We start from the raw sequence: 19519 nt of genomic DNA, 5'->3' as shown, positions 1-19519 counted from the left end.
CAGCAGAGACATTGTTAAAATTAGGAGCAAAAACCTGAGAAGTCATCACTGTGATATTGTATAATTTATATGATACAGATTCTATTCAGAATACATTAAATAAATCAACTCTTTGGCTCAGAAATGGAAACCTGAAAGAGGGCACAATAAGTTTATAATGCCAGTTATGGCATGGAAGAGGGGAAATGTGAAATACGATATACTCTTTGTCTGAGTCCTGATATTAAGAGAGCAGCAGTTAGAAGAACAAAAACAAAACAAAAAAACCCAAACAAACAAGTGAAACCATTTCATTTTAGATTTCCACAACTGTGTAAATTAGTGCTTAAAGATGTTAAAGGTCTGATGGCTTTAGACTGGCTCAGAAAGAGATCTGAAACTAGACAGTACTGTCATGTAGGAAACAATGACTACTGCACCAAAAGCAAAGGCAGGTACTTTTGCTATGTTTTAATATATATATTTTTTTTCTGAAATCAGTTTTCCCAACTTCTGAGGGCAAAATGTCGGGTGCTGCAAACTGATATTACTGAGGAGCAAACAGCCTAAAGCTCTTGAGAGGTCTGCTGAAAATTACACCATGAAATTTCAAGTGACCATATAATTAGTCACGTCAGTAGTGTTGTAGTGTTTGTTACTTCTTGTCTTAGCAACGCTATCTAAGCAGTATGAGGGCCAACTTACAGTAATTAGTTGAGTCTTCAGATGAATTTCAACTAAAAATCTTTTTGTTTATGCCCGCAAAGCATCAGAAATACAAAAAGAGACTTGCTAAGTAATTCAGATCCCACTTTTTTTTTTCCCCTTACTTCCTAGCAGCAAACACAATTGTGATGCTGTATTTGTACAATACACGTTATAATCTCTGAATTGCATGCAGGTTTCAGTGGCATTTCTGTAAGACATAAGCACTGCTACAAATTGCAAGACAGTCAGTTTATGCCATTTACAGGTTCACTTATATATAATAGAAAACTCTGGGACTATTCCTTCAGTAATATTCTTTCTGTAAATACAGGCTAACTCAACACGTTTCCATACAACGCATATGAAATTCATTTTCCTTCTTTATTCAAAATTAGAAATACCCAAATTTCAGCCAGTAAACAAAATGCCACCTTTTTAACATGTAAAAAGGAGTTCATATTCTTCATTAGAAGAAATATTAATTACATATATAAAGAAAATACATATTAAGCATACATGCCAGCTAGTCACTTCTATACTTTTTAGATTTGACAAATGCATTAATAGCTACATTCTCACACACATATTCCTTATAATAAATGGGAAAAATAAGCCAAGAAACAAAGCTGTTTCCCAGAAACAAGCTTGTAACTTGAATTATAAGCATATCCAAATGTACCTGGTTTCAGTAACCAACTTTTGTTTCTACACTGAAATTCACTGTTATTACCCTTTTAACCTGCAAACCGTTATTTTTCACAAGGGAACGAAATCACCATTTATAACTCAACATGGAAAATTTTAATTGAACAACTTTCACAACATCAGTCAATGAAAGCATAAGAGAGGAGTACAACTTACATCACTGATGAATAAGCAAGAGTCATTATTATTCCCCAAAATGGAAAATTCACACATGGACACCTTAGTTTTATGCTCTCTCTCAAAGTGCATACAGAATCTGGAGGACAGGAGGGAGTTGTACACAGTACAACAGTACAAATAAAGCATACAAAGAAAAAGAAACCACTGATAATATTCTCGCAATCCAAAATATATTTTCAACATATTCTCTGTAGGGCTGGGAATCTTTTGCCAGCCTTTTTTCCAGTCCTTACACAAATTCCCAATTACTGAGGGTTCCCTAGCGAGGGAATCCAAGAAAACAGAGAAAGCACTACAAAGCTGTTACCATTCACTGTTTAGAGATGTAATAGGTAGGAAAAATCCTTAGTACAAAAGTTGTTCACAGACATCACAAGGGTGGGAATAGTTGGGGGTAAGGGATGATGCTGCAAAAAGCCTTTACAATCAGACTCCACAGTTAGAGTGGTAAATATAGATGTAAGTACATGAATGGTAGAGAAATGTCTGATTGTGTATCACACTACTGCAAAATGAGAAATAAAATGAGGAAGAAAAGAAAATCAGTGTTTATTTCTAAATTTACATTTTTAAAAACTGAATCAATTACTTAAAATATACCATAAAAGTACATTTTGCTACATGCTGCCTTCAGAAGTTATCTTGCTTTTGTCTGTAAATGATGAGTTCTGGTTCCTTTAAGTTTGCATATAGAGGGACAGACTGCACACCTTTGATCTTATCAAAAAGCAAGGCCAGCTGCTTCAGAGAACTCTCTAACCACAGATATAAATGACCATGTGCTTTTAAAAGAAAAATATACTCCCTGTTCCTCCCACAAAAATTCCCACTAGGTAAAGATGCTAACATACATATGGTCAACAACACATTGAAAGCTTGATGAAAAGACTTGTGCCAAGGGGCCTGGGAATCTTCTTTCTCAGCAAGGAATTCATTTTGTAGACAAAGCTGCCCAGCTTAGAGCCAGCAGAATCTATCTTTTGAATACCAATTACACCTTTATTACCATATTTCAGGTTTTCACTTTTGCTTGATTACTTTTGCATTTCCTCAAAAGCTTAAGAACCACTTGGGAAAGCCAAAATGCTCTTACACGCAAATATTTAACTCGAAAAATACAAATTATAGTATGGTAAAAAACAAACAAACAAAAAAACTACAGAGAAAGCTACCTATTTGACTACAACAATCATTAAAGTTCTCGTGTTAAGAACTGATTTTGGAAGTTAAAAATAAGAATTATCATGAGCAACATGCAGTCACTGCTTTTTAAAAATCATATATCGTAAAGGAGACCTCTGGAGGCCGCATAAAGAATTTCACCAGGGGAAAAAAAAATCAAAGTTTTTAGCATTGAAGTCCTGAAGTCTAAAAATTTTGGAAGATGATTTTTATTGGTAATATCAACTTCAAGCTACGTTTCCCAGCTTAAAAGGCATTGTTTAGCTTGTGTTTTCTATATGTAAAACAACTACCCAGAGAGCTGTGAAACACTTAACCTTGCATATTTTGACAACCAAATGATCAGATGTATGGGTGCAATATAACCCAATTTCTATATCACTAAGGATGCTAGAAATACTACAAAGTAGTAGTTGCTAGAAATATGCAACTTATATTGCATACACTTGTAACTCATCAAACAACATAAGAATGCTCATTCTTGATCTATTTTGCTGAACTGCAAGGGCAGTTCTAAAGCTGATGAAAATAAATCATTAATGAGTAGCAAAAGGAGAAAGTCTAACACAGATCCAACTCAGACCTGCCAAATATTTTATATCCACTGATTCAGTATAGTGCTTGATTCAAGTAAAGTAGAATTAAAAATGAACTTAGAGGACTTCACTTTGATCAGGATTTCTCACAATATAAAATACATATACTGACTTAGAGCTAAAATCCTCATCATATCAAGTCAGAAGGGCTGGACACACACCAGGTCATGCCGTCAAGGAGAGCTGATGAACAGGCAGAGAGGAACCATGGTGGTCTGCACCAACTCTCCTGATCTAGATGTCCAACTAAAAACGGATACCATGTAGTGCTTTTGTCTTAGAGTTTATGCAGTCAATAAAATTTCGATTTTAATGTTTAATTAAAAACGAACACATAAAACAAAAAACAACCCTCCAAAACCCAACAATGCAACAAAACTAAGCACCAAAAGTCAAAGTTCTAAGCAAGCTACTCGGCAAATTATTTTTTTGGAAAGGAAACATGGATTGCACACGTAGTAGTCAATGCATCTTAGAGACTTATCCTGGTATTAAAAGCCACCCAATAGATCAAATTCTAAGTACATGAAATTATACTTCAAGTTAAAGGCTGCTGCACGTTTGATGCATGATATACATTTATTTAGGATGATTCATCCTTAGCATTCATAGTGGATCCATTTAGGGGTGCCCACTTTTCTGTGCCCTATGCTAGCAGTTGCCTTCCATCCATCAAGCTGCAGAGACTGAGTGCATCTCTTGGGCCTTTCATGGCACAGAGAACGTCGGGACTGCTACAGGAACCAAGGGTAACTGGGGTGCTGCCTTCTTCCATCCTACGAGGAGCAGCTGCTGGCATTCCACTATACATCCTGTTGTGCAGCAGGAACAGTTCTCCATCTAGGTTGTGACAGGCACAAGGAGATGAGGTTGATTGGGCTGTCTTCTATCATCTTGAGAATATGGAAGGGAGAGGCAGCAAACAGGTGGTTTGCATGTGGATCACCCTGTCATATATGGTTGCACTAAATAATAGAGTTAGGTACGAGTTATAAGTGGCTAAATGAAATAACTTTCCTCACTGTGCATTTCCTTGTCTTTGCAATTTTGAGCCACAAAAAAGGGTCTCTGCAAACAGCATCAAAAGGCAACATATATTGCTTACTGGCATATAAAATCCAGTAACAAGTTTAAATTGTAAGTAACCGTGGTTTAAGAGTACTGAGAATATAAATAATTGAGGTGAAGAAAGTAAGTGAAGACCATTATGAAGAACTTAAGAGTGAATTGCATAAGAGATGCACATGGACTGTTTGAGTATCATCAAATGTATTTTAGATAAAATAAACCATTTATAGGTTAGGTGAATGGAAATAGTCCACTAAAAGAATGGAGAAGGTGCTTACAGTTTTGAACTAATGACATACTTCTGGTGTTTTTTTTTGTTGTTGCTGATTTTTTCGTTTTTGTTTTTACTTACGATATCCCATTCCTTTGTTGTCCATCTCACTAACCAGTTGCAAAATGAAGTCTGATAGACTGTAATTCACTGTATTAATCTGTTATCATACAATAGATCAGAAAAAAAAGTAGCATTACCTCTTCGCAGAGCAAGAATTATGAGCACTGAATTAAAAATACTACAGGCTACTGGTAATAATCAACTGAGTAATAATAATAAAAAAACTCTGCTAACTGAAATTGCTCACACCTTTTGGCATCTGACCACGATTTCCTTCTAGCACATTTTCAGGATATGTATTCTTGTGTCTAAAACTGGATGGAACACCACAGAAACAAGGACTTGTAAGACTGCTTAAGAGACTATTAGATATTTAATACAAGAACCTTTCTATTAAAACAAATTTTAACACAATTATATATTCAAAAGTTGAAAGAAAAGGTAAAACTAAGCTTAACAGGAACAAAAATTAAAATATGCATGCAAACTAATTACAGCATTATGAACTAATTACTAATATTTCTCAGCAAGTTCCCCTCACTTAAATTTAATCTTAAATGAGATCAATTTTTTAGTCTAAATAGAAGGCCAGAATACATGTCCATCATTTTAGAACAACAACAACAACAACAAAAATGAACAATTAAATCCATAGTAGATCACTAAAGTGGATTCTCGGATTCTTACAGTGGGTGCTTATATGTGAAGCAAAGCAAACACAACAAGAATCTTAGTAAAACTCCAGAAGTTTTTTTATGGTATCTCCTCTGTTCTCATAGAGGAACTTATTTAAGGCTTTTGAAAACTCATATCTGACGACCACAGATGTATCAGAAAGAAGGAAATTCAGAAGTCTCGAGCTCCGCAGAGCTAAGCGGAGTTTGACTCATCTGTGATCAACACTCTTCTTCCGGAGGAGGGAAAACATTCTTTGTAGCCTTCTGGGTGGTTTCTGTAAAACACTCTATTTCTTGGACACAAACTGAGTTGGTTTTCCTGAATGATTAGTAAGCCTAGAACGCATCAGCTGTTAACTGCTTCCACAGAATCCAGCATGTGACTAGACATAAGTGATCTGTTCATTTGGTCACTGACACGAAGATATGACATGGATACACTCTTATTACTGCAGGTGGGTTTCAGGAACAGACAGTCAGCTTCATGAAAACTCTTGGAACTGAAAAACAGTTAAACTGCACTGAAAATAAGTTCTCACGCATAAAATATCAACTCTTCTTTTTCATTCTGGGAAGTGGGCAGTCTTAAAAGAGCATGACTGTAACAATTCCTCCACCCCCAATAGGAGGAAAGAACCATATAAAGTATTTTAAGGTATTTCTGTGCCATAGCTACATGGCCAAAGGACTGTTACAATCATTCTTCCACTCTTCTCTATTTCATTCTTTTTAATTCTCTAATGGAGCTGTATCCTGACCTAACTGCAAATACTTTTTTGCACAGACATTTTTGGTTTGAACTTTAAAAGCCTAGCTGCCTTTTGACATTGACAAAGAAAAGTGCACATTCTGAAAACCTACCTATGTCACAAAGACTTTTTTCTTAACTTTATTTTCCAGAATTAAATATCATCCTTTTCATTGCAGCAGCGGAGATAAAAAGGACGTAAGACAAAATTTCCCTCTCTCCAAAGGAAGGTGCCTGCAGCTTGCATAGGTAAGCTTAAAAGTGCTACTTCTTTGTTTCACCAGATAAAATCTGTGCGTTCACACAAAAATGATCATTAGATTTCTAAATGACTGAATCCAACAATTACTTTATGAATTTAACTGATTACAATAAAATAATTTAATACAATTTGGTTCAACGATTGATACGGGACTTAGGTAAAGATGCAACAGCTACAAAAAAAAGTTGGTTTAACTTGCAAGTTGTCAAACATGACCTATAGCATAATTTTTAAATATGACTTTTACAACTTCTTGTTATGTATCTATTATCTTGGTGTATAGGCGTTTTATCATAGTTACACAGAATATTCTTTGGTATTTGCTTATAGATGTTTTAAAAAATTACTCCCAATCTGTAAGTTTGAAATCTGCTTTTTTTTCCATATACTTGTATATGGAATAATAGCTAAGTTGGATACACTTCACAAAACTTGTATCTATACGAGAGAATTTCTCTTCACTAGAGGTTAGTAAGTGAAAGGCACATTTTTATGCACTATAATTGTACAGAACTTTAAACACCAATTAGATTTGATTTCTTACAGTCTGGAAATTGAGAATAAATTGAAAAGTGAACTTGGAAATACATCATTTTTCAGCAACTGTTTCATATGTTCATGACTAAATCATTCATGCAAAATGTGTATCTCTAAGATTAGATCTCTAAACAAAGTAACATTAGATACTGATAACAGTACAAAATAAATGCACCCAGACAGATCCCTGAATCATGTACAGTTTAATTCTTACTTAAATGGAGGTACAGGATACCCCTCTGCATTTCTGCAATTACAGTAACGTTTTGCATTTATTTTGCTTATTTAACTCAAAATAGTCTAGAAGTGGTTTCCAAAGTAGGTTACAGATGTTCTAGGAGATTGAGAACTACACCAAGACCACATAAGTTATTGTCAGACCCTAGCTTAAACCTTCTATTTCCTCATTTATTTTATTAGATTCTATGCACATAAAGTCTTTGTTTTTGACATAAACTAAAGCTTTTTTTTGTTCACAAAATCTGTCGAAGATAGGAATTAGTAACACTGAAAAGCAAGGAACAGTTAAAATAAGATCATTAAAAAAAAGATGCTAGATATACATTACAGAAGAATAATTTCTCTAATTGTGTTTCAGCTCTCACCATTTATGCAAGAAGACTCGGCATAAATGACAAATTCAACATGTGTTCTCCAGCCATCATTAGCTACTACTGTAGCTCTACCCATCATCTACTCTTTCCTATTTACAACTGGCAGTTTTGGAAATACTCTCGCTGCCTGTGTATTTTTAAGGCAAATACCCACAAGAAGAACACAATACATTTACCTGGTAAATCTTGTCACTGCAAATTTGCTCATATGCAGTGCTATGCCTTTCCTGGCTGCCTATTTTGCAAATGGGCATAATTGGACATATGAATCTGGAATATGCAAGATATCGTACCACCTTGGAACTACCATTACACATGTCTGTATGTATGTTACAATTCTAATTTTATGTACAATTGCTTTAAGTCAGTATGCAACACTGAAGAAAAATAATGATGCACAATACTCTCAAGCAGTTAAGGAAAACTTCAGCAAACGTGTACTTAAAAAGTTCCGTCAGCCAAAATTTGCTAAATATTTTTCTATCTTTATATGGCTTATTGTAATGTGCATAACGGTAGCAACTATAACATATGATGCTCAGGCAAGGTCTGAGGAAGAATTTTACACGTGTTATAACAAGAGGGTAGAAGCTGGTGAATTTACTGCAAAGATTGCAGCATCTTTTGTTACTGCTTGTTTTTTTCTATTGTTTGTAACAGTTTTGTTGTCATACTATTCTCTTACCAGGCATCTGAGTAAAATACAAAAAAACACTTGCATTGGACAAAAACATCTGATTTACAGAACAGTGAAAAGAAACATTCTTGTCATCCAGATAATTTTAACTGTCTGCTTTCTTCCATATCATGTTTTTAGGCCAATTTTTTATGTACTGCTTCTAGATGAAGACTGTTCAAGGCTAAACTATCTAGTGGAAATTAAAAATTTCCTTGCTTGTCTCGCTGTTTCTAGGAGTAGTGTAGACCCAGCTATAACCCTTCTACTAGATAGAACATTAAAGAAAAGTTTGTATGACCTGTTTAAAAAATCCACACCTTAACACCACCAATATAAACCTGGTATTTTCACTGAAAAGATCCCCTGCAATGTGAAGTAATGCGGAAAGAATTTAGTAAAACTGAACTAACAGTAAACTCATTTTGACTCCTATAATCAGACTTTTACATGAAATGGCAAATATCTAAATAAAATAACATATTACATGTATATATATTTTTTAATATGATCTTGTTTGCTACATCAACATTAGCCATAATAAATCCTAAGTGTATATCCAAATGAATCCAAGTAATTCGTACAATGAGCTGTGTACTGCCACTTTATCCATGCAAAACAAAAGACATTTATGTCTGAGCTATGGACAGTGTTTTCTACCTAAACGATCAAGGAAGATGGCAGAAACCAGTCTGAGACTGAAGACAATTTTCTTCTGTTACCAGTATTCCCAAGTTTTGGACATGGGCTTTCTTTACAGACAAGAAAGAACAAAGCATAGATGTTTTCTGTGGAATGGGTAGATCATATATCAAAGGCTTAAGGAAGCAAGCAAAGAGAACTACAAAACACATTCAAGATTGACATGTGGTTTTTTGCTCACGAGTGTATGGGTAGAAGGCTGATTCCCCCCTTCCCCCCACCCCTGGGAATGCATTTTTTATTCTAGCCTTCACAGGAAATCTCACAGTTAAGAATTAATTAATCACTCTGCTCTGGCATTTCCTATCATGGGCTCAGAGTGTCATTGCAATGACATTTGCAACAGGGTGATTCTGAAGAGAAAGGCTGGACAGTGACTGCTAACTTAGAGGGGTGAAATATCCACACAGGAAGAGAACTCTGGTGGCCTAAGATTTAGTGTTTGAGACAAATGGGTTTTGTATGTGCTCTGTAGCTTGGTCAGGAACTGTTTTTCTCGGAGACCTATCCATGGCAGCTATGTTAATAGCTGAGGCACTGGCTTCCTTATTGGTGCATAGCCTCTGTGTACTCAGGACACTGTACTGTGCTGGTTTCAGCTAGGATAGTCAACTTTCGTAAATAGCAGCTGGTATGGTGCTGGGTTTGGATTTGTGATGAAAATAATGTTGACAACACACCAGTGTTTTAGTTGCAGAGCAGTTCTTGCACAGAGCCAAGGCCTTTTCTGCTTTTTGTGCTGCTCTGCCAGCAGGGAAGAGGCTGGGGCTGCCCAAGGAGCTGGGAGGGGACACAGCCAGGACAGCTGCCCCAAACTGGCCAGAGGGATGTCCCATCCCATGTGGCATCATGCTTAACAGTAGAACTGGGAGGGAGCTGGATGAGCTGCCACTGCTCAAGGACTGGCTGGGCATCAGTCAGCAAGTTTGAACAACTGCATCACGCATCATTTAAAAAAAAATTATTCCCCCCTGTTACTCCCCCATTATTAAACTTTTTCTCAGCCCATGAGTACTTGCACTTTTAACTGCTTTGGGAGTAAACAAACACACATAGAATTTCCATACTCCTAGTCTAATCTTGTGAGGCAATTTCTATGGTCTATTTAGAAAGGCATACATGCTTATTATTTACTGGTATACAAAATATATGCAATAATGAACATTTAAGGATCATAAACGGTACAAAAGGAGTGCAAAACAGGAATGGTTTTGATTTTTTTTTTTTTGCTGTAGAAGTTAGACTACCACAATGATTTATGTAGGGTTTTCAGTTATTTTTAACAATTTCTGTAGAAGACACTTCAGATTACATAATAGTCTTTTCCCTTGTATAGTCTTCTCTGCAACTGAGATCAAGATGAGTTGTCCATTGAGTGTAGAAAGTGTTACAGAATACTAGCTGTTCTGAGAAATTTGATCACCCACGCCAAGCTGAAAAATCACTCACTCCAAACAACTCTACTCTGAGCTCTGTAACAGGAACGCTAAACTGACCCCAAATCAGCATACGGCGGTAGACACAAAATATCAGACCTTCTCTCGAAGACACCCCAAGAATTCATATCATCTGACACCTGCTTTGTATTCTGCAGAAGTTCAATAAAGAGGCAAGTGAAAAAGACAGAGAATCATAGGAAGGTAGTATTTTATTAATACAATGTTACTTGTGAGAACAGAATTCATTGTTTCTTTAACACGATTCCCATAGCATGTTTAGCAGATGACTTATAGGAAAACCTCAAGTGGGCAGCTTCAGGGTCTAACTCTTCAAAATGCTGTAGGAAATAGTTCTTGAGTGAAAGAAGCTGGTTTGTGTGGGTGCGCGTTGCACTGCACAACCGATGGCAAGATGCCTCAGTTCAGGTCTCAACTAAGCAGTTTAAGTCTGCGTGACAGCACAGTGTTGCTTAGATTACGGTGTTTTGATCAGTGGTGGTATGTCTGTGTGAGCAAAACAGTTTACTGTCAATGCACTTTTATTTTTTTGCACAGGCCCCTAAGAAGAACCTACAACTTCCGCCCTTCCTTAAATACATTCTTATGGTGAACGCACTTCTCAGGCTATCTCAGCAGGGTGCCTGAAGATATAATTCTCTGTACAGAGTTTTTGGTGGCTTAAGTAACTTCTTCTCTGCTTTTCTAGTCACAATCACCTGTTCCCTAGTGTTGAAGTTACCAAAAAGGCCAGAAAATGGATGAAATTTTGGGAACTACTAATCAAATGTAACTTTGTGGCAGATTATTAGCAAGATCCCATTCCACCAATTCTACACACTACTGAAAAATGATATGCACTTTTAATTTTTTCCTACGGAGTCTGTTTAAGGTGATGTCTCCTTTACATTTCTGAATTGCATCAAAGTCAATTTATCTTACTTTAAACAGTAGAAACGCTTTTGTGCAGTACAGGCAAATTGAGAAACTGCAAATTGAGTAATACATTGGTCCAGCATTTGATAGAATAGTTCACGGAGGAAAAATCCCCCAAAACAGAAGGGCACAAGGGAGAGACAGAGAAATACTTCAGCAAAACATAGCTCATGCTAAACTTCATGCAATGCTTAGACATCCTGGTGCTAACTCATAAGTTAGTAGGTGACTTGTGAATTATATAATCATAAAGAAAATAATTCATTTCCATAGCAGGGAATACAAAATCCTAGAACAAACATGCACAATACACACTTCGCAAAGCAGTTTAAAAGACAACAAGTGTCTGCCTCCTTTCTGGTTAACCCATTCATACGTGCTGCTTGGGTGGCCAGCTCATCAATCAGAAGACACATCTTTTCTGAATGGCTGGGTAAGTGAGCGGAATAAAAAAACTTCCTGATGAGAACGTACCCTCCATATAGCTGTTGAGCTCTGCAGCAGGCCAAGCAGTATAAATTCTCAGCAAGCAGCACTTCTCAGCAAAACTGCTTCTGAAAACCCAGCAGCTAGCTAGCAGTATGCTAGGAAAAGGGCAAACAAAGCAAAGAAAGGGCGACTCTGAGATAGGAAGCATGTGTACAGAAAGGGACATACTCATTGGGAAAAAGAATACAGTTGGAAGAAATACTGAGGAAAAATATTGTGTACTTTATTCTTGGAGCCCCATAGCTTCTGCACTGAACTGTTGGAAACAAGTATTCATACCTACTGAGAGATCTATAATAAAAATATTGGAGGTCTGACAATAAACTTGCCTGACTTCAGCTGCATACCAATTGTTTTACTGATCCTACATACATAGGCAAGCACTCAAACTGCATGGAAATCACATAACATAGTGGGAGCATTTGATGTGAATCATATTCAGCTATTTATAACAAATCCGCCCCTTTCAGTTTTTAAAATTGTAATTATTAAAATAATTGTACAGCATAGAACTTAAGTCCATTGATCAGTGATATCCCTTGTAATTAGAAGTTAGAGACGTACTATTCATTTTTCTTTTTCTTGAAGAAAGTTTCCAATCATAATTACTGTGCAATATTGACAGCTCAAGATAAAAGTGTGTGACTTCAGTGACAAATAGTACTCAAACTCTTGCATGTATTTTATCATGGAAAAAGACAGGCATCTCATTTCAGAGGCGCATTACTCCCATTCCCCTTTTTTGTTCTTTTGCATAAAGATAATTCTGTATCCAAACTATTATGTAATAATATTTTGTATTGAAAAAACCACCATTTCAATGTGGTTACTTTCTGTAGTCATCTTTTGGGTGTTTCTGACATACAAGGTTCTGAAAAATAAAAGGAATGGCTGAGTCCTATCTCACCAGGTTGGCAGAACATGAATACATGCCATAATAAGAGAAAAAGTCCTTGACATTCTTGGTTCTGATACATAGCTGTCTTGTGTTTTCCACCTTTCTGCATTTGAATTTTCTGCTTTACTTATATATGATGCAACTTCTAAGCAGTGAGAGAATGCAGGAACATGTTGTCTAAAGGGGAAGCAAAGGCCACAGGTTATAAAGGCTTTTCGTTACACTAGAGGGGGCAAATGATACAAGGAAACTCAAGAAATTCCTGGTCTCACAGAGAAAGGTAATTAAGACAACTACAGGAAGGAAATTAAGAGAATCAGAGGCCACCTTGTAAAAGTTTTCATGTTTTGATTCTGGCGAAGGAAGTGAGGTTGGAGCATATGTGAGTTTATCATAGGCTGCAGTTGGCTTTGTTAGATCTTGTCACTTACAAAAGATAGGTGAAGTTTCTGTCATCAGACCACAGCAGAGTGAAGTATTCCAAATCTAACTCCTCCTAATCAGTCAAGAGCTAAGTGAGCACAAAAACGCCCCAAAGACACCTAATTCTAACAATAGGGACTGTAAGGTGCAAATTTTCTGGTGCATCAGATCTGCTAAATGCAGAACGCCTTTTTTAAACCGCAAAGTACATTTTGCAGAATACATTTTGCAGTTTACAACAACATTCACAGAAAACTTAAGAGGAAAAAAATGCAGAATGATTACATCAACCTTATGGATTTTTATTTGTTCACTTTCATTCACTCAGACAACTTGGAAATTTACCCTACTTCCTTTCAAAACACTGTCTACAGTGACATCTAGAGCTGAGAAACTGCAGTTAACTTACTAATATTCTATACCCAAGCTTTGTAGTTACAATATTTCTGCACAGCTTTTGCTAGGATTAAACATTGTTCAACGTGGTTTAGCATACTTTCAGCAACAGATTAAAAAACTCTTAATCATGTAACTGAACAGTTCTACTTCTAAGGATGGCATTTAATAAAAACAGCGATTTTCAAGTTTTCAGAGTCTGGACAAGCTGGAAAATACATTCACATTTTACAGCCTTTACAGCTTATGCATTTAATTTCAAGGAATGAGGCCCTTGAAATTAAAATATATTTTTGTACAAACATGTTCCAAGAAGAACACATACAGCTTTCAGGAAGACAAAACAACATAAAGATGGTGTCCATACTAAAATTTTCACATGGTACCAAACCCAAACAACGAGAACAATACAGAATCTTCACAACAGAACAAGCTCAGATATTCTACCAGCAATTAGGAGGACATCTTTGGAATTTGCTGTAAGAAATGACTTTTAGAATACCAAACTTAAAAAATAAAATAAAATAAAATCCTATTAAATATTATAATTTCCCTGGTTGTAGAGGGTAAGGAAAAAGAAACTGGTGAAAGGTCTGCAATGTCCGTGCATGCAAGACCAAATGTGTGTTTAAAAAAAAAGTTCAGTGTCCACACACTCTTCCCTCACAGATCACCCTGTGTTTGAAACACAGCATACCCTCTCCCAATCTGCTTTTTTCACTAGAACACAGGATTCACTTTGCAAACCACACCATCAGAGCTCATTACAATTTTCATTAATTCCTATAGCATTTGACACAGTTTAGATAAAAACAAACTCTTAGAGAAGACAACTTGGAACAGTTATCTAAGACAATGAAATTAAAAAAGAATATGTATTCAAATTGAAGAGAGACAGAAACATTTGGGTTAAAACTCCCAATTACTTACACTACAGTACTTTGAGATAAGCTAGTTCCACAAATAAACACAGAAATATTACAAAATTCACCAACTCAAAACCAGAATGTATATACATTGTTTTTAAAGACCGTATTCCTCCTCCCAAACTTGTTCATAGTAGAAAAGTTTTCATACTAATAAATGTTCAAGACTGTTTGCAAAAAGTTGATAGTGCTACAATATTGTTGCATTTAAGGATGCACGCCTTGAGTTTTAGCCTAAGTTAATACTATCATTGTGCTATCAAAATTGTCATTAATCTACTAATTCCAGTTTAATTTATGCAATTAATTTATACACACCTTTTCCTAACAAGAAAATAAATGCAAGCAGATTTTATATGAATATTCAAGAACTAGAAATCAAACTGACTTTTAAAGCAATTTGCAATCAAATGCATATCTAATAGGTGAACAAAGACTTCCTTAATGTTCTATGTTGATGGAATTAGAGACATTTTAATCTCATGACACAGTGAAAGTAAACACGTGCTCAGCAAATAGCTTCCTTTTGTACAGCACCCCCTTCTAAATTACAAAAATGATCAAAATTTAATAGCTTGCATTAATGCAGTGAGGGAAAAAAACCCACACCTTACCTTCACATCCCTGTGAATTATATTATTATCATGACAGTAACGTAGAGCTTCCAATATCTGTCTCATGTAATGACTGTAAAAACAAAGACATCATACATGACAAACCTGCAGGAAAAATTATTATACAGGTATAACAAACTAAGTTTAAAGAGTCTAACCATATAAAAATAATCAACCAACTTAACTGCATACAGAATTTAGTAGAAAGGAGTTTATGTTTAATGAATAATAAAATATAAAGCTGGGGGATTTTTCTGATTGAAGCAAAGTGACAAATGAGGAAAGAAAAATCTGTATTTTCTATTATATAACGGTTTCAAATGTTCAACAATTTGTTTCATATGATGAAGGATTCAGAACCCTTCAATTTTTTTTTTTTATAACAGAACCTTGAAAGGAAAAAAGTGGTATTGGTGCCTGATTTGAAAGGGATGGAACCAAGATCTGAACTTCCTGACGCAGATTGAAGACTACCTTCTTTCTCCCCTGTGAGGAAGACTGAACATTGGAGAAGGTTGCCCAGAGGTTGTCAAATTTCTATCCTTGGAGATATTCATAATCCAGCCGGACATGACCCTGAGCTACCTACTCTAGTTGACCTTGATTTTAGCAGGGTGGCTGATGTAGATAATCCCCAGAGGTCCCTTCCAACCTCAACAAGTCTGTGACCAGATCAGTTTTAGGATTTAAAAGATTTCAGTGACACATTTTATATGCTCAGTGTAAAAACCGGAAACCTTCTTCCTTTTTCACTCTGAAAAAGTTAAACATGATGTTTGACTTGATGTTAATTTGTTGTGTACATATTTCATAAAATCATGTTCATGTTCTTTTGCATGTATTATGTTTCTAGGGTACTTATAAATTCTGAAACATTTTGGTGATATTTATCATGCTATATCTCATCAATGACCTTGAAGAAACAGAATACATCCTCACGAAGTTTTGAATGACACCAAACTCTACGTGCAGTACACACACTGAGGGCAGAGCTGCCCTTAGAAGGTCTAAGGCTAGAGGAAAGGGCCAACAGAAACCTCACAGAATTCAACTAGGGCAATTTCAACATCTTGCACTTGGGACAGACTAACCACTTCAAAGGTACATGCTGGATACAGGCTGCAAGTGTATTGGCTGAGTAGCAGCTCTGCTGGAAAGGGTTGATAAATGGTTGATAGTAGGATTCATGCAAGTCAGTATTCTAGCAAGTCTTCTAGCACCCTATCAAGGCCCACAGCATCCTGAGCTGACTCAGCCAGGAGCATAACAAACTCTTCAAGGGAAGTTCTCGTTAGACTGAACCCAAATTACTGTATACAAGGGAAATGCTGATAAACTTGAGTGAATTCAGCAGACACCAAAATGCACATGGGGTTGCACATACCCTCTGACAAGAGGTTGAGGGGAAGCAAATGTTTAGACTGGAGAAGGGGAAACTTAGGAGAGGACCTTGCAACAGTATTTCCGTACCTAAGAGGAGTTATGGAGATGATGGAGCCAAGTCCATAACTGAGCCACAGTGGGAATAAATTGAAACAAGGTAGGTTCCAGCTGGTTACAAGAACACATTTTTCCCTAGGAACATCATTACACACACAAAGCATCAAGTTGCCCAGGGAGGCTGCAGAATCCCTATCCTTGGAGGCTTTCTAGAACCAACTGGACAAAGTCCTGAGCAACATGATTCAGATGTAACACTGACCCTGCCTTCAGCAGGAAGTTTAAATAGAGACCTCTTCCAGTCTGACTCCTATGATGCTAAAAATCTATGACTAGAAAAACAAACACAGAAAGTCGTGCTTTGAGCTTAATTTTCATGCCATTAGGGCATGGAGTATGCTGTCCTTGTACAATGTTATACACCTTGATCTTAGATCACCTGGTAAGTGAGAAGCTTAAGTGACTTTTATATATAAAGTGATATATAAAAAGGAAGAAGAAATGAGTCCAACTAGTACAGCCAATAAGTCACCTAATGCCATCATATGAGATCCAAAGGCAAAAAGACAAAATTAAATAGTGGATGCGAAATACTATTTTATTAAATAATTCCATCCAAATACACAATCAGTAAATGACAAAATGCTCAGAAATTCTTTTATTATGCTAATTATTGCAATAAACATTCAGATTTGGAAACAGAAATATTTACAGTATTTCTACTTTTAGCTACCAGACTGTGCAACAATATAGTCCTTTCTCTTCCATTCATGCTGTGGAAACAATTAAAATTATAATACATACCTGGCTACAGCCTCGCTGTACACAAATCCAGCATCTGCTCTCTTCACAATTTCAAAACACAGATCTGCTCCATCCATACTGCAGGTAGAAAGAGGGAAAAATGCTTAAGACAGATAACTACAATCAATTACATAAAACTGCTCCAAAAAATCTATTTATTCCACATATGTAAATCTCATATAAAATACCCTGGATAAATGTACAATGCATTATTGAATAAAATGTCATTTAATAGGTTATTTAACAGAATATGGCTTGCCACAGGTTAACCTTTTCACGTTCCTCTTGTCTCTCAAAACTTTATTAACAAAACCAAACACTTCTTCTATTGCTTAAACTGCTCATTGAACAAGGTGGGTGAGACAGCAGAAGGCCAATGCCCTGTACAAAGCAGCTCTGCAAGTTAACAGTTAAAGCATGATATTATATTAAGTGCATTCCTAAAAACATCACAAATGTAACTCTAAAAAATTGTAGATACACAAATTCTTACTGAAACTGTATTTTAAATGGTGACTTTCAAAAATACTCTGAAAGTGTAGTATAATCTTCCCAGTCAGCATTCTCATAAGGATAATTAAGAACACCAGAAGATATTGTACACCTTACAGCCTCCCTGAAAGCACCTGAAAACTGTGACACCACATACACTGTATTACTAGCTCTGGTAACTGTCTGTATTCTTTCTGATAAACTAATTTCCCACAATGGGTAGGGATAACATGCAGATTCAGGTATATTACTTCCATAGTCCTGAGTCTAAAATTAGACTACCTTTTCTCTAAAACCAAAGCAGCTTGATGTGGCATAAACTGTCCTCCTTTTCTTTTCCCTGTAAATAATGTAGAATAGATTTATATCTTAGAATGTTCAATGCTTGATGAGGGGAAGGAAACAGTAAAAAGAGTTAACACACAATAAAATCACATGTAGTTTACATTTAACATGGCACTTGCAGAAATGTCAAATGTAACATCTGTCAGTGTCAGTCTTCACACCTTTTATTTTTCCTCTCTACCAAAGACTCAAGGGAAAAAAAAAAGAAAAAAGAAAGAAAGAAAGAAAGAAAGAAAGAAAGAAAGAAAGAAAGAAAGAAAGAAAGAAAGAAAGAAAGAAAGAAAGAAAGAAAAAAGGAATTCACAGGGCATCTAGAAAGCTGACATCATCAAGGCTCTTTCTGTAAGCCATCCAGAATGTCAGCATACAATAACTTTTGCTTTTTTATACACCTGCAGCAAGTGTGAAGCTTCTGTTTAAGGAGACACAAGCAATGTGCAAAAGCTTGAATTCCTGAATAGCTACAAAATATATCCCCATGCCAAATATATACTATTGTGTAGATAGAGTACTGGCAACTCTAAGAGAGACTGGTGACCAAATGAAATGCATATTCATTTAAGTTGGAGGAAAAAAATTCCTGGCCAGTTATTTCAGCACCTGATATAGAATCACAGAATCCGACTGTTTTGGCTCGGAAAGGCCCTTTAAAGGCCACCTGGTTCCAACCCCCCTGCCATGGGCAGGGACACCTCCCACCAGACCAGGTTGCCCAAGGCCCCATCCAGCCTGGCCTTGAACACCTCCAGGGATGGGGCATCCACAGCTTCTCTGGGCAGCCTGTGCCAGTGCCTCACCACCCTCTGAGTGAAGAATTTCTTCCTAACCTCTAATCTAAACCTACCCTCTTAGTTTAAAGCCATTACTCCTTGTCCCATCCCTACACCCCCTGACAAGGAGCCCCCCCCCGCTTTCCTGTAGGCCCCCTTTAGGTATTGGCAGGCCGCTGTAAGGTTTCCCCAGAGCTTTCTCTTCTCTAGGCTGAACAACCCCAACTCCCTCAGCCTGTCTTCGTAGGTGAGGAGCTCCAGCCCTCTGAGCATCTTCAGATATAGCAGACTCCACATATCGATTACCAATGACTGCACATTGCTGCATCAATATATCGTCTTTAGTTTTTTTTTCTAAGCAGTTTTTCCTGTCTTGCTCAATTTCATAAAGCTTATCTGTATACATAGCTAAATATTACTCAGACAACACACTGTTGTGCTATACATGGCACCTCACAGCAGCAACAAGGCGAGGTTCAATGAGGACAACATAAATCTGGATTTAGCTAGCTCACTGAAAATAAACAACCCATATCAGCTTCCTTTTTAACCCTTCCTCCCAACAATTCAACTAATTGGGAA

General features: G+C 36.5%; 2 protein-coding genes across 16 annotated transcripts in view; one reads left to right on the top strand and one right to left on the bottom strand.

Moving 5' to 3' along the window:
* The window catches only part of CASK (calcium/calmodulin dependent serine protein kinase), a 217900-nt gene that overhangs the window by 100926 nt on the left and 97455 nt on the right, over positions 1–19519 (bottom strand). For all 13 annotated transcript variants that reach the window (XM_040545500.1, XM_040545497.1, XM_040545503.1 and 10 more), the window contains exons 4-5: positions 17331–17408; positions 15087–15159 (exon numbers count right to left, since the gene is read on the bottom strand). In XM_040545500.1, coding sequence (XP_040401434.1) covers positions 15087–15159; positions 17331–17408 — 151 coding nt within the window. The remainder of the gene's footprint in view (positions 1–15086; positions 15160–17330; positions 17409–19519) is intronic.
* GPR82 (G protein-coupled receptor 82) lies at positions 4629–8830 on the top strand. Of its 3 annotated transcripts, none has more exons than XM_040545517.1 (3): positions 4629–5884; positions 6357–6426; positions 7575–8830. In XM_040545517.1, exon 3 carries the CDS (start codon positions 7608–7610, stop codon positions 8589–8591), a length of 984 nt encoding a protein of 327 aa, XP_040401451.1. In that variant the 5' UTR covers positions 4629–5884; positions 6357–6426; positions 7575–7607; the 3' UTR covers positions 8592–8830. The 3 variants fall into 3 exon arrangements, with proteins under 3 accessions (XP_040401451.1, XP_040401449.1, XP_040401450.1); XM_040545515.1 differs by having other exon boundaries at positions 6330–6426; XM_040545516.1 differs by lacking the exon at positions 4629–5884 and adding an exon at positions 6081–6177 and having other exon boundaries at positions 6330–6426.

This window comes from Cygnus olor, chromosome 1, assembly GCF_009769625.2.
Source record: "Cygnus olor isolate bCygOlo1 chromosome 1, bCygOlo1.pri.v2, whole genome shotgun sequence".
NCBI lineage: Eukaryota > Metazoa > Chordata > Aves > Anseriformes > Anatidae > Cygnus > Cygnus olor.
Note: the sequence above shows the minus strand (reverse complement) of the source record. Positions and strands in the feature narration are given on the sequence as shown.

What these genes read in the sequence shown, in the direction of transcription:
- GPR82 (XM_040545517.1), top strand. Translation starts at nt 7,608, where the DNA reads ATGACAAATTCAACATGTGTTCTCCAGCCATCATTAGCTACTACTGTA.